Source organism: Notechis scutatus, chromosome Z (genome assembly GCF_049901735.1).
Source record: "Notechis scutatus isolate UNSWTSFEM ecotype Mainland chromosome Z, rNotScu1.2, whole genome shotgun sequence".
Lineage (NCBI taxonomy): Eukaryota > Metazoa > Chordata > Lepidosauria > Squamata > Elapidae > Notechis > Notechis scutatus.
In genome coordinates, this window is record NC_142025.1 from 121,755,972 (window position 1) to 121,770,435 (window position 14,464).

The 14,464-nt window shown below is 45.2% G+C and overlaps 2 protein-coding genes across 3 annotated transcripts; one reads left to right on the forward strand and one right to left on the reverse strand.

Moving 5' to 3' along the window:
* Positions 1–1,461: 1,461 nt before the first annotated feature.
* TMEM256 (transmembrane protein 256) lies at positions 1,462–13,360 on the forward strand. 2 transcript variants are annotated; one of them, XM_087947625.1, is made up of 4 exons: positions 1,462–1,564; positions 9,359–9,396; positions 9,641–9,721; positions 13,035–13,360. In XM_087947625.1, the coding sequence occupies exons 1-4, from the start codon at positions 1,480–1,482 to the stop codon at positions 13,176–13,178; spliced, it is 348 nt and encodes a 115-aa protein (XP_087803751.1). In that variant the 5' UTR covers positions 1,462–1,479; the 3' UTR covers positions 13,179–13,360. The 2 variants fall into 2 exon arrangements, with proteins under 2 accessions (XP_087803751.1, XP_026546228.1); XM_026690443.2 differs by lacking the exon at positions 1,462–1,564 and adding an exon at positions 8,364–8,654.
* On the reverse strand, positions 3,830–6,227 carry LOC113430438 (uncharacterized). The gene has a single exon (XM_087947610.1). It carries the CDS (start codon positions 6,053–6,055, stop codon positions 4,451–4,453), a length of 1,605 nt encoding a protein of 534 aa, XP_087803736.1. The 5' UTR covers positions 6,056–6,227; the 3' UTR covers positions 3,830–4,450.
* Positions 13,361–14,464: the final 1,104 nt, after the last annotated feature.

Sequence of the window (14,464 nt, forward strand, 5' to 3'; positions counted from 1 at the left end):
TGATTTAAATTCACTAAATCAATGATTTTGCTATTCAATTAAATTACATGAATTTTGATCTTTTAAACTAGTTAGTAATCACACTATTTGCACTAAACAGTCTAATCACACTAATCAATTAAACACAATAAATCAATTAAACCATTAATAAAATATTTTATAGAAATTGATTATCTAATCGTTGATATAGGTGATGAACACTTAGTGATAGCCACAGGTTATGAATAGAACAGAACAGAATATAGAATAGAATAGAATGCAGAATAGAACAGAAATAAGAATAGAATAGATTGGGGAAGACTAGACTGGAACATGAGGGCAGCTGTGGTCCAAGATGGAGACTCCCCCCACTCCTGTGTTGCGCAGCACCCTGCACTCCTGCTGCCCCCTGGTGGTCCGGGCTGGTCATTGCAGCTCATGTAGACTGGCCGTCCAAGAGAGATGCTAATATTTCCACTCGGAGAAATCGTGCAGCCGTTTCCCTTCCAGCACCTGCCTCCCCACGTGTGGGAATAGGGGAAGCCAGAGCACCGAAGACCCGCGCGTGGGAGGCAGAGATGCTGGAGGAAGAAAAGGGCACCACTTGGAAAAGCCTCCAAAAGGGACGCTTCCGTCTCTTCCGACAGAGGGCGCCGTGATAAAAAGGCGGTGCCATAAATCGTGTAAAGCAGGGGTCCCCAACCACCGGTCCGTGGACCGGTACCGGTCCGTGGAACATTTCCTACCGGCCCACCGGTTTGCTGGGTGCCGCCATCTTGTTTGACGAGAAAGTGCTTCCGGGTGAGCTTTTCCGGTTGGAAAGCGGTATTTGGGTCCTGAAGGAATCCTCGCGCCTTAGTTTCATCGAAGGGGGGGGAGCTTCGAACGAAACTAAGGCTCTTTCAGCACCCAAGGCAAGGCGAGCCGAGCGACCGCCCCGAAGCCATCTCGAAGTGAAGCCCATCGACAAAGGTACAAAGGAGGAGTTGAAGGTGGCGGGGAGAAGCGGGGGACGGCTGGCTGGCCGGTCGCTCGGCTCGCCTTGCCATGCGTGCTGATGCCGGTACCGGGCTGCGGATCGTTTTGTGATGCTGGTACCGGGCCGTGGCACAAAAAAGGTTGGGGGCCACTGGTGTAAAGCGCCTGCCTATATAAATTGCGCCTGCAATTGCTACAACAGCGCCCTCCCTCCCTCCCTCCGGCTGCCTGGGATTGGATCCTGGGCCGTGATTGAAGTCCTCAGCTCCATCTCGTGAGCGAATCAGACTGGAGAACACATAAACAGAAAAAAGAAAAAAAACCAAGGAAGGATACTCGTTTCTATTGGATAATTGCCGGAGTCTCAAACTGGATTCCTTAAAGGGCCGCCCGTTCAGGAAGCGGTAGCGCGCTGATTGGCTGAGCGGACCCGTCGGATAGGCGAGGCCTGCATAGTAAAGAGGCCCCGGACGCCGATTGGCTAAGACTCGCCTAATTGGAAGGGTTCGAATCTAGTGGAGGATGGCGGCCGCGGTGACTTTTTTCCGCCGCCTCGGGGCGCTGAGCGGGGCATCCGCGGTGGGGGCAGCCGCTTATGGGGCGCACGGTGGCCGGCTCGGTCGGGCTTGCTTGGTAAGGACCGGACTGGCTGAAGCTGGGATCCCACCAGTTGGGGGCGCTTGGAGAGAGAAGCCGGCTGCAAATTGGGGAGGGGTCTTTATGGGGGAGGTCTCTGCTTTACTCCTGGGGGGTTGATTGCGGGTACAGCTCCTGAGGTGGGGGTGGCTGCTCGTTTTAAGAGGAAGGTGGCTTAGTGGCGCCATGCTGGCAGGCTGAAACGGTACACAGCAGGGGGCTGGACTAGAGAACCTCTTAAGGTCCATTCCAGGCCAGCTAGAGTCTGATTCTGGGCCTTTGCGGTGGGTGGAGAACCCCGTCAGGCAGGCATGACATCACCCCGTGAAGATGACCTCATTTGCAGGATGTCCCCAACGGGGGGGAAAACCTGAACCACCCACCGAATCTTTGGGGGTCCCCCTCCCCAGCTTGACCCCCCCCCTTTTTAAAGTGAGAGGCGGCGGTCCAAAAAGCAGCAGCACATAAAGAAAGCTTGTATAAGACGTTTTATAGATGGCACTTTGCACCAGCATAATTAGCTAAGATGTTCAAAGATAAATCAGCCAAATGCTGGAAGGGCCACCAGACACCTGGGAATATATTACCATGTGAGGAGGTCTTTTTTAAAAAATTAATATTTTTATTGTGCTTTTTTCACCTTTACATCTCTCCATCACATCTTTAGCAGTACTTCTGCGTCATTGTTACAAATACGGATCTGTATTCATTTCTATACATTTTTCTTATCTCTACTATAAACCTGTTAAGATATTTGGAGAATTTTAAATCCAAAAGAAAACAAATTGAACTTTTCATTCCAACCCACACAAGTCATGGTCAAGGATTGGCACGGCTTAGATGAATGGGGAACTGGGGAAGGAGAGAGACGACAGAAATATTGTCAAATACATGGAGGGACTACAACCCCCTTAAAATAACATGGAGGCCAAAAGAAAAAAAAAAGGAAAATATGGACATTGAATCCAAAGATCCTAAAAGAGGATTAAAAAAAGATTTAGAAATAATTTTTGAAGAAACAAAACTCACAGCAGGGTGGAGCCCATCAAATGGCTAGTATGATCTGCTGTTGTTGGGGCTGGGGTGGGAGTTGGGGACCTGATTTATTATGTTTTATTTTTTTCCAGGTTTTGTTCTTTTGTACTTTGATTCTTTTTGTTACTTTTCTATTTTTTGTTTTAAATATGGTTTAACATTTTATAAGCCGCCTCAATTAACCATGGGTGAATAGGCGGCAATGTAAATTAAATAAATAAATAAAATGACCTGCAGATGGGATGGCAAGCCTTCTTGTAGGATAAAAGAAATAAAAAACATATTTTTATAGACACAAAATGAGGGATTCGTTGATAGATTTGGGAACTGGTTAGGAGAAAACACTATATGACAACACCTGGCTGGCTATCCACCATGGAGGCAAGGATCTATCCCAATACATTAGATGTAGGCAAAATGGTTAGGTATAATGAAATACTAGATAACTAGGGGAAATTAAAAAACTAACCAGGAGTTGAAAGATCAGGGAATATTTGTAGACTGGTGGCCATACCTGCAGCTGCAAACGAGATACAAAAAGGATGCAGAACAATATGGATTTGATAATGAGCCACAACAACTAGATAAAATTTTGGTAGGCTCGGAGGAGAAATTAATAACAAGAATATATATAACTACTTGCTAAGATTTGAATTGGAAGAGGAAGTAATAAAAGGGCCCATGATAGCATGGGCCAAAAATTTTGGACACAATATGTATTTAGAAGATTGGGAAAGAATTTGGAAGAGGAATTATAAAATAACAAGATCCGTGGCATTTGAGGAGAATCAATTTGTTTTATCTCTGGCATTTGGCTCCAGTGAGATTGGCAAAAATATATCATGATTTGAAACCAAATTGTTCGAAATGTGGACAGAGACACAGTACCTTCTTCCATAGGTGGTGGCTTTGCCCTGAAGCTAAAAAATGTTAGACTAAAATTCGGAACTGGTCACAAGAAATAACGAATGGTCAAATAGAGGTTAAACCTGAACTGTTCCTTTTAGGGAAAATTAAAGGGAAATGCAGTCAAGAGATAAAATATATGATCTTACACATATCAACAGCGGCCAAGATTGCTTATGCACAAGGTAGGAAGAGAGATAATGTACCACCAGATATATTAGTAATGTGGAGGTCTTTTATGGAAGCTAAAAAACATTGGGCAAAAATACACTCGTTTGGAAAAAAATAACACATATAGATTTGAAACCTGAAATATTTTTATTAGGGATGGTACCTGAAGGCTACAGTGAAGAAAAACCATATTTAATTATACATGTATTAACAGCAGCTAGAATTGTATTCAATAAGAATTGGAAGTGATAAGATACCGACAGAGGAAAAAGTAATCGAGAAAATATTTGAATGTAGAGATGAATGTGTTAACGCTGGTAATGAAAGAAAAAGGACAAACGGAATATTATACGGTATGGGATTTATTTTATCAATGGTTGGAAAGTAAAACAAATTAAAACGGCGTTGATGAAAATCTAGAGAAATAGGTTTAAGATTGTTAAAAATAAAACATGTAATAGCTATAAGAAATGGGATTGTTATATTGGTAAAAAAATATTATTTATAATTGTAAGCAGAAGATGTACACAGTCAACACACGATTGAAATGGAATTATTGTAAATATAAAATAAAAATCTTTTAAAATAAAGACAGATGGGGCAACGTATTAGGAAACTCGGGGCTGGGGGTGGAGAGGAATTTGAGGCGAGACCTAGTCTCAGGACAAAGGTCTCCATTGGAGCTCCTTCCCACAGATTGGAGAATAGGCTTAAGCGCCCACCAACGGGAGGGTTAGATGTGTCATCACTTGGAGCGGCGAAAGGGGCGATGGCCGCTGCCCCGAAATGGTCGCTTGCCTTGGAAGTATCCTCTGTTTTTGTCCTTGAACTCGGATCTGTCTGGTTGCCAGTCTGGTCTATGGGTGTATGCCTTCTGGGGTTGAGGGGCATTAAACCCCCTGTCTGTGGGCTGAAAGGAAGCCCCACGGAAATTTTTTCCACGGCGGGCAGCTGGTCTACGTTGAGAAGGCAGGACCTTTCTCCCACGCCTAGTCTCCACCAGAAGGGAATCTAGGGCCTCTCCAAACAGCATGCCCCCCTTGTACGGAGCAGAGGCTAGTTTCCACTTATGGTTTGGGGTCACCTCCCAATGGCGAAGCCACAGTTGTCGCCGGGCCACCACCGAAGAGGCAAGGGCCTTGGAAGCAAACTTGGCTGCCCTCAAGGTGGCATCTGCAGAGAATTCCGTAGCCGCTATCACATTGTCGATGTCCTGGTGGAAGCGAAGGTCACCAGAGGGAATCCTCGCTTGCATCTGGCGGAGCCACATCAATGAGGCCCTGTTGAAAAATGAGGCAGCTGTCGATGTTTTGATTGCCATGGCGGCCGTCTTATGCACGTTACAGAGGGTCTGCTCCACCTTCTTCTCCTCTGGGCTCAGTGCATCCTCTTTATAGAAAGGCACCATGGCGGAAGATACTAAGGCTACCACTGGGCCATCTACAGTCGGTGGTTCCAGTGCGTGAGAAAAATCGGCCATATTATATAACATTTTTTCGTCCTCAGTTAGGGGAGGGCATGGCCCCGGTTGGGCCCATATCTTTTGGATCACCCTCTGGAATAATTCAGGGGAGGGAATTTCCTCGCTCTCTATGGTTGGCTGTGAAAAGAGCAACTCATTCGGGTCCACGGGCTCCAATGCTGGCTCCAACGCTGGCTCCGCTCCCATACCTCTTGTGGCTTTGGCCTTGAGTAACAAGGATTTAAAGAGGGCCGGGGAAAAGAGCCTTGTGGGGGATACCCTGTGTTGCTCTTCATGTTGGGGAGTTTCCGGGGGTCCCGGAGCAGCCTGACGTCTTTGTTGCAGGCCTGCCGCGATGCCCTGCGCTATGGCCTCTGATATCAGGATTTTCATCTGGTCAGAGATTTCAGGGCCCTGACACTCCTGTGGGAGAAGTCCCGCCACCGCCGTGGGAGTAAAGCTGGCCTCTGGCGCCCCCTTCCTCCGCTTAGGCGGTGGCTGCCCTTCTCCTGGCGGCGGCTTCGAATCAGGAGCCATAAAAGCCTGGTCGGAGGGCAGAGACAGCTGCTCTCTGGCGCCACCTGGGGACCCGGCCTGAGAGCCCAGGGGACTCTGGTGCTTCGCGCCGATTGGCTGGCTGGGTTGCTGGGCTGGAAAAGCGCGAGAAACTCCAACGGTTTCCTCCGCGGGGGGTCTCCGCCCCCCCTTTGGCGCTGCTTCCGCCTCAGCGGCCCTTTTGTCAGCGGCCTTCGAGGCTCCCTGGCAGGGGAGGGCTGTCGCCTTCGGCCTGGCCGCGGCTGTTTTAGCGGCCAACTTGGGCCCCGCGGAGACTTTCGGGGAACTCTGGTCCGCCTCCCCCCTCGGCCCTACCGTTCCCGGGTCCGCCATTTTAGCCTCCGGCTCCCCCGCACCACGCAGGCTCGTTGCTGTGAGAAACCTTTTGCTGCCGCCGCGGCTTTATTTCTCTCTCAGCCGCTCTAGGCTTCCCCCGGGCGGTGGCTCCCTACCCCTTCTCCCTGGCCTGCGGGGTGGCTCGGGGAGGGACCTCGACGGGATCGGAATAAAGGCGGCTAGGCCTTCGCAGGAGCCTTCTCACGCGGAGCCGGGGACCTCGCTGTGATTTCCACTTCGAACTCCGGGGAATAATTACCGCGTCGTCCTTTCGCAGCGCTCTCTTCGGCGAGGCTCGGCTGAGGGAAAAGGCCGAGGCCGAGACTGGGCATGCGCAGGATATGGAGGCGGGGCCGAAAGTTTGATTGACTCCGGTTCAAAAGAAGCCCAGTTAACCCCTTCATTTCCTCGGAGTCTCTGCTAGGCCCACTGGAGAAGAACGTTTCCCAGAAACCTTTGCGAGATGGGATGGAATAGAAATGGGAATAGAAGAATAAAGTAAGAAAGAATAGAATAGGAATAGAATACAATAGGAATAAGAATAGAAGAAGAAGAAAATAGAATAGAGTAGAATAGAAATAAGAATAGAAAAGAAATAAAATAGGAATGGAACAGGAATAGAATAGAAATTAAAATAAAATAGAGGGATGGAGAATAGAATAAAAAATAAAATAGAGAGATGGGGAATAGAATAGAATAGAAAATAAAATAGACTAAAATAAACTCATCAAGAATCATAAGATGCAATGCTTAGTGATGGTGATAGATTAATATAAGCCAAGTCTTCAAACTTGGCAGTTTAAGACTGGTGGAGTTCAACTCCCAGAATGCCTGAGCTAACATGACGAGGAGGAATTCTGGGAGTTGAGGTCTACCAGTCTTAAACTGCCAAAGCTGTCAAATTGGAAAACCCCTGCTATAAGCAATCAAATTGTACATAGGTTACTAATATGCAATCCAAACATACTAGGAAAACAAAACAATATAAATTGTAAAGATATAAGCAGCATAGCTTAAAATAGAATGAGTAATAAGATATTGAATTAGATTATAATAGAACATTAGAATAGAATTGGGTGCAAATGCTCTCACTATAAGAAAAAATAAAATACATTCATCAGGAATCATAAGAGGCAACATTTAGTGATAGTCATAGGTTACGAATAGAGTAGAATAGAACACAACAGAATATAAATAAGAATATAATATAATATGGAATGGAAGAATAGAGTAGAACAGAATAGAATAAATAACATAATCAGAGCTGGAAGGGAACTTGTAGGTCATCTAGTCCAACCCCATATAGAATAGAATGTAAAATAGAACAGAATAAAACTTAGAATATAGAATATAACAGAATAAAATATAATTCTCTTTGGTGCATATCATCTCAGTGTACATAAGAAAAAATAAAATACATCAATGTAGAATCATAAGATGCAACACTTAAGTGATAGTCATAGGTTACGAACAGAATATAGAGTAGAATGTAGAATAGAATAGAATAGAAATTAGAATAGAATAGATTAGATAATCAGCGTTGGAATGGACCTTGTAGGTCATCTAGTCCAACCCCAAATACAATAGAATAGAATGGAGTTCGTTATTGGCCAAGTGTGATTGGACACACAAGGAATTTCGCTTTGGTGCAAATGCTCTCAGTGTACATAAGAAAAAATAAAATATATTCATCAAGAATATTAAGATGCAACACTTAGTGATAGCCATAGGTTACAATAGTACAGAACAGAATATAGAATAGAATAGGAGGTAGAATAGAAATAAGAATACAATAGAATGCAGCTGAGCAGATCGCGGCCGCATCCAGGCTGGCCATCCAAGAGAGATGCTGCTATTTCCACGCGGATAAATCGTGCAAGGGGTGGGGGTAACGTCGGGAACGCGTGACGTTGCGTGAAAGGCAAACGCGGGTCGGCCATTTCCCCTCCCACACCTGCCTCCCCACGTGCGGGAATAGGGGAAGCCAGATAACGAAAACCCGCGCGTGGGAGGCAGAGATGCTGGAGGAAGAAAAGGGCACCACTTGGAAAAGCCTCCAAAAGGGACGCTTCCGTCTCTTCCGACAGAGGGCGCCGTGATAAAAAGGCGCTACCGCAAATCGTGCAAAGCGCCTGCCTATATAAATTGCGCCTGCAATTGCTACAACTGCGCCCTCCCTCCCTCCTCCCTCCCTCCGGCTGCCTGGGATTGGATCCTGGGCCGTGATTGAAGTCCTCAGCTCCATCTCGTGAGCGAATCGGACTGGAGAACCCACACAAACACATAAACAGGAAGAAAGAAAAAAAGGAAGGAAGGATACTCGTTTCTATTGGATAATTGCCGGAGTCTCAAACTGGATTCCTTAAAGGGCCGCCGTTCAGGAAGCGATTAGCGAGCGCTGATTGGCTGAGCGGACCCCGTCGGATGGGCGAGGCTTGCATAGTAAAGAGGCCCCGCGGACGCCGATTGGCTAAGACTCGCCTAGTCGGAAGGGTTCGAATCTAGCGGAGGATGGCGGCCGCGGCGACTTTTTTCCGCCGCCTCGGGGCGCTGAGCGGGGCATCCGCGGTGGGGGCGGCCGCTTATGGGGCGCACGGTGAGCGGTGGCGGGGCTCGGTCGGGCTGCCTTGAGCTGGGATCCCACCAAGTTGGGGGCGCTTGGAGAGAGAGAAGCCGGCTGCAAATTGGGGAGGGGTCTTTATTGGGGGAGGGCTCTGCTTGACACCTGGGGGTGAGATTGCGGGGTACAGCTCCTGAGGTGGGGGGTGGCTGCTCGTTTTAAGGCGAAGGGTGAGTAGCTTAGTGGCGCCATGCTGGCAGGCTTGAATGGTGCAGAGCAGAGGGCTGGACTAGAGAACCTCTTAAGATCCCTTCCAGGCCAGCTCGAGTCTGATTCTGGGTCTTTGGAGTGTCGGGGGACACCCCGTGACGTCATGCAGAAATGACGTCACTCCTCCTTGGAGATGACCTCATTTTTCATAGAATTTTCATAGAATAACAGAGTTGGAAGGGACCTTGGAGGTCATCAAGTCCAACCCCCTGCTCAAGCAGGAGAGTCTATTCCAATTAGTAGCCTCTACCTAGGATCGAACTCACAGCCTCCTGATTGTGAGGCAAGAGCTCCACCTGGACCTGCCACCAAGCCTTTGGGTGCCCCCCTCCGCCCCCCCCAACGGAGCAGAAGGACCCCTGCAGCTCTCACGGGATGAAGGCATTGTCCCCACATGCAAGCAAGGGGGCGACCTGGCTGGACGGGCAACCCCCCATATAACCACCCCACCCCTGCTCCTCTTCTTCCAGGCTTCCACCCCCAGGAACAGCCGGAGTACCTGAAAGAGGTAAAAGCCCCCACTCAAGAAGACCCTCTGCCATGGGAGCCATCTGGAACGCTTCCAGCTGCCTCTCTGCCATCGGCCAAGTGACAACCCCCCACGTTGGATGTCCCAATGGGGAGGGGTCCTGCCACATAACCCCCTTGCCCACCCTGGGCTGGGCGGCGGGTTGGGTGGGTGTCCCAGGGATGTGCCTGCATTGCAAGCCCCCGGTTGTGATGCTCAACTGTTGTTTTTCCTTCATCCCCAGTTGTACGGCACGGCCAATAGGTACCACTTCCTGCACAGCCTGGCTCTCTTGGCTGTGCCCCACTGCCGCTACCCCATGCTGGTAGGTATTCTTTGAGGGGGGGGGGAGACCCACCCCACCCCCCAACCTGTTCCCCCCCCCCATACAGTTTCCTCCAAGTGCAGCTCTTGCAAGATGCATTTAAAAAAATAATATTAGAATGTGCCGAATTGGACAGATTGACAATGGAACTTAAAGATAAAGAAGAAATAGAATAGGAAAGAATTAGAGTAGAGTAAAGTAGAATAGAATAGAATAGAATAGAATAGAATAGAATAGAATAGAATAGAATAGAATAGAATAGAATAGAATGCAATAGAATACAATAGAATAGATAAAATATAGGATTAGAATAGAATAGAATAGATAAAATATAGGATTAGAATAGAATAAAATAGATAATAAAATATAGGATTAGAATAGAATAGAATAATGGAATGGGATAGGATAGGATAGGATAGAATAGAAATAGGAATAGAATAGAAATAGGAATAGAATAGAATAATGGAATGGGATAGGATAGGATAGGATAGAATAGAAATTAGAATAGAAATAGGAATAGAATAGAAATGGGAATAGAATAGAAATGGGAATAGAATAGAAATAGAAATAGAATAATGGAATGGGATAGGATAGAATAGAATAGAATTAGAATAGAATTATTTATTGGCCAAGTGTGATTGGACACACAAGGAATTTCTCTTTGGTGCATAAGCTCTCAGTGTACATAAGAAAAAATAAAATACATTCATCAAGAATCATAAGATACAACACTTAAGGATCGTTATAGGTTACTAATAAGCAATCAAATCATATGAGGAAACAAAACAATATAAATGGTAAAGATACAAGCAACACGGTTATAGTCATAAATGGGAAGAGATAGGCAATAGAATGGATGAGAAGAATAATAGCAATACGGTTTTACTAGGTAGTTTGAGTGTTGTGGGAATTAGTTGTTTAGCAGAGGGATGGCATTCAGGGAAAAATTACTACTTAATAACATTGATACAATACGTCCCATATTAAGTAATGCTACTTAATATGGGACATATTGTATCAATGGTTAAAAACAGGTGGAGAGATGAGTAACTTAACAACGAAAGATGATTAACAAAATAGAAAGAAATACGGATATATATATAAATATGTAAGAATACACACAATGTAAGCAATACCACTATTGGGCTGTACGTGAATATAGTTTTAAAGTATAGGGTGATAAACGCAATAAGAGTTCTTCGGTCCAACTAGGAAAGCAATAGTTGTAATTATGACGTACAATACTATGTATTTAAAAGAGGCTACACTGTATGACTATTGAGAACACTGGTTATAACCAGGATGTATACTACGATGTCTATTTAAAAAGGACTTGACAGAGCTAGTACGCTGCCGTTGCAAAACTGGAAATGGGATGTTTAATAATGAAAAATATGCAATAGAAACATTATTTTTTAAAAAAGGAGGCGTGGGCCGGGACATGATCTTCAGTTGGGATGGCATGCCTTTTTGTGGCATGAAAAAATAAAATGCATAAGATGCTTTCAAAGGCATGATGCTCTACTCTTTAATATGGGAAATGGATATCACATCCAAATGTTGTAAATTTGGGGGGAGGGAATTGTTACGTACAACGATATTTTAAATGAGAAAGAGGTTCAAAGTTGAAAGCCTTTATAGTCATTGTACATTGTGTATGCAACAAAATTGGTTTAGCCTCTACTAGTGCACCCCACACAAGAATACACGAATAATGAACATGAATAATATAAAGATTAATCCTTATACAAGTAGATAGGGGGTAAAAAACCAAAAACTTAAAACTAAGCAGGAATTAACGAAACCAAGGAGTGGACCTTGCGTCGTGGCCGCACTTGCAAATACAAAAAAAAGGGGGGGGATGAGGCTTTGGTCCCCCTGGAGTGGATGGTGGGGGGGCACCATCTTGCCTCTTTGACACACACACACACACACACACACACACTTCCAAACTCCTCCAGGATTTTCGCCCAGCTAATTCTTGGTGGGAGGGCATTCAGGTGGTGGGGTCCCCCCCCCTTTCTGAAAATCTGGAGCCTCCCCTGATGCAGTCAGATACCTGTGGGGGGCATGTGCTGCTTTAACATGGGGAACACAACCCCTCTCCCCAAATTTTCTATTTTTGAACCTCTGCACCTTTAAGAGCTGTGAATGCCCAGAATTCTGGGAGTTGAAGTCCACTCCTATTCCATTGCATGCTGGCTGTGGAATCCTGGGAATTGAAGTCCGGCTCACTTCCGGTTAGAAATTGTACTTATAATTACATGGGTTGCCTATATACATTTACTTCTGTCATGTTCTAATCATATGCTAAATGATGATTAGTGATGACCATAATGCCTGTGGAATTCTGGGAGTTGAAATCCATTCCTAGTCCGTGGCATTCTGGGAGTTGAAGTCCAGCTGTCTTCCAATTAATTGCCATAACGGCACAGAAGCTATCCTTATAATTACGTGGGCTGCGTATATATGTTTACTTCTCTTCTGTTGTGTTCTCATCGTATTAATAATAATAGTAATAATGCTGTGGAATTCTGGGAGTTGAAGTCCATGTCTATTCCATTGCATTCTGGGAGTTGAAGTCCAGCTGTCTTCCAGTTGCCATAACTCCATAGAAGTTTTACTCATAATTATATGACCTTCGTATATATGTTTATTTCTCTTCTGTCATGTTCTCATCACACATTAAATAATGATAATGATAACAGCAATAATGGCTGTGGCATTCTGGGAATTGGAAGTCCACTCCTATTCCATAATAAGCTCATAGAAGTTTTACTTATAATTATGTGGATTGCTTTTATATATATGGGGTGTGTGGGTGGGTGTTGTATATGTGTGTATGTATGTATATATGAGTTTGTGTGTATATATGTGTTTGTGTGTGTGTGTTATATGTTTGGTATTTAGGTTTCTTTGGGTGTTTTCCCACGTCTTAATAGTTGTGTTTTTAAAGTTATAGCGACGTTTCGTCAGAATCCTCCGGCTTGTGGACTGGGTTCTTTTGAATCTTGTGTGTCAGGCTTGACAGCTGTTTTTTGTTTGAATTTGGTGCTGGCTTTCTGCTATATTTGAATGTGTTTTTTTTTTCTTCATCCTGATTGGCTGGAAGCCTAGGTCTGTTTTCATTGGTCTTCCCAATTGCTGTGTTCTTGATTAGTTGGCAACCGTTGTGTTTTGTGCATTGGTTTTTTTTTTTTAGTGCAGCTGGGTTTCTTGTCATTATCTGTTATCTGCTAAAGGGGCTCAGGCAGGGGCCTCTGTGGTTTGCAGGGAGGGGCAGGCATTAACGTCTCCTTTTGTTCTTTGCCAGGCTGGCGGCATCCTGTCCACAGGCCTGGGGCTCTTCTGCGGCCCGTTTTATTACCACGCGCTAACCGGCCAGCCGGCCTTCACCCACGTGGCACCTTATGGCGGGAGCCTGCTCATCCTTGGCTGGCTGGCCTTGGCTCCCTGACGGCCCCTGGCCAACCTCCTCCATGTGTGTGTGTTCCCCCTCACCTGGGCGAACGAAAAACCTCTGCCTCTACCCTTTGGACCATCCCACCATTCTCCCTTTTGGGAGTAGCGGAGGCCTCCCCACCCACCCCAAACCTCCCCTAGGATTAAATCCCAGAAGGGCTGAATCTTCTTTTTAAAAATAATAATAATAATAATAATAATAATAATAATAATAATAATAATAATAATAATAATAATGAAATTAATATTATCGCAGCTCTGGATTTGTGACAGGAAGGCATGGTAACGTGCCAATCATGCAGCTTTCGTTGTGATTTTAATAAACGGACTTGATTTTATTCCTTCCAGACCCCGTCTTATTGGGGGGGAGGACCTTGGTGGCCCCTGGTTGAGGAAATGGGAGGCACCCAGGAGAAATGGGGGTGAGGGTAGCCTAGGGGTGTGTGTGTGTGTGTGACTTGGCTTCCCCTCCCATGGAAAACCTGGAGGGGGGGGCTTCTGGGCTTAAGAAGTGTGGCTTGCACTAGAGGTCAAAGGGTGTGGGGTTCGGGATATGTTGGCTAAGAGTCGAAGGGTAGTAGAACAGCTTGCCTCCAGAAGTTGGGGGTGTTTCCATTGTTGGGTGTTTTTTTTTGAAGAAGAAGATTGGACAGCCATTTGTGTGGAATGATATAAGGCCTCCTGCCTTGGGAAAGGGGTTGGACTAGAAGACCTCCAAGGTCCCTCCCAGCCCTAGGGTTCTATGATCGATCTGTGTCTTCCATACATCAGGTCTGTCTATCATCTCTCTCTCTATCATCTATCTATCAACTCTCTATCATCTGTCATCTCTCTCTCTATCACGTAATCTCTATCATCTCTACATCTATCATCTATGATCTATCATCTCTATCATCTATCTATCATCTCTATCATCTCTCCCTCTATCATCTATCATCTCTCTATCATCTCTATTATATCATCTATTTATCATCTCTCTATCATCTCTATTATATCATCTATATATCATCTCTCTATCATCGCTCTATCTATATATATGAGAGAGAGAGAGAGAGATGACAGACATGATGGATGATTATTATGGTTATTAACATTAATGTAATTGATACTAATGCAATGAATATTGTTGTAAATACTGTGGTTATTATTTCCAAAAATGATTTGTACCCAGGACAACACACTGGTTAATTGAAATTGGAATTTGTGTATGTTATAAAATAAAATAAAAACTTATTTTTAAGAAAGACAGACATGGTGGATGAGAGATGATGGTGGGAAGGA

Excerpts from the sequence above, each read along its gene's own strand:
- TMEM256 (XM_087947625.1), top strand. The coding sequence starts at position 1,480 with ATGGCGGCCGCGGTGACTTTTTTCCGCCGCCTCGGGGCGCTGAGCGGG. Across the intron at positions 1,565-9,358 it reads AGCCGCTTATGGGGCGCACG|GCTTCCACCCCCAGGAACAG; the intron begins GTGGCCGGCTCG and ends CTCTTCTTCCAG. Across the intron at positions 9,722-13,034 it reads ACTGCCGCTACCCCATGCTG|GCTGGCGGCATCCTGTCCAC; the intron begins GTAGGTATTCTT and ends GTTCTTTGCCAG.
- LOC113430438 (XM_087947610.1), bottom strand. The coding sequence starts at position 6,055 with ATGGCGGACCCGGGAACGGTAGGGCCGAGGGGGGAGGCGGACCAGAGT.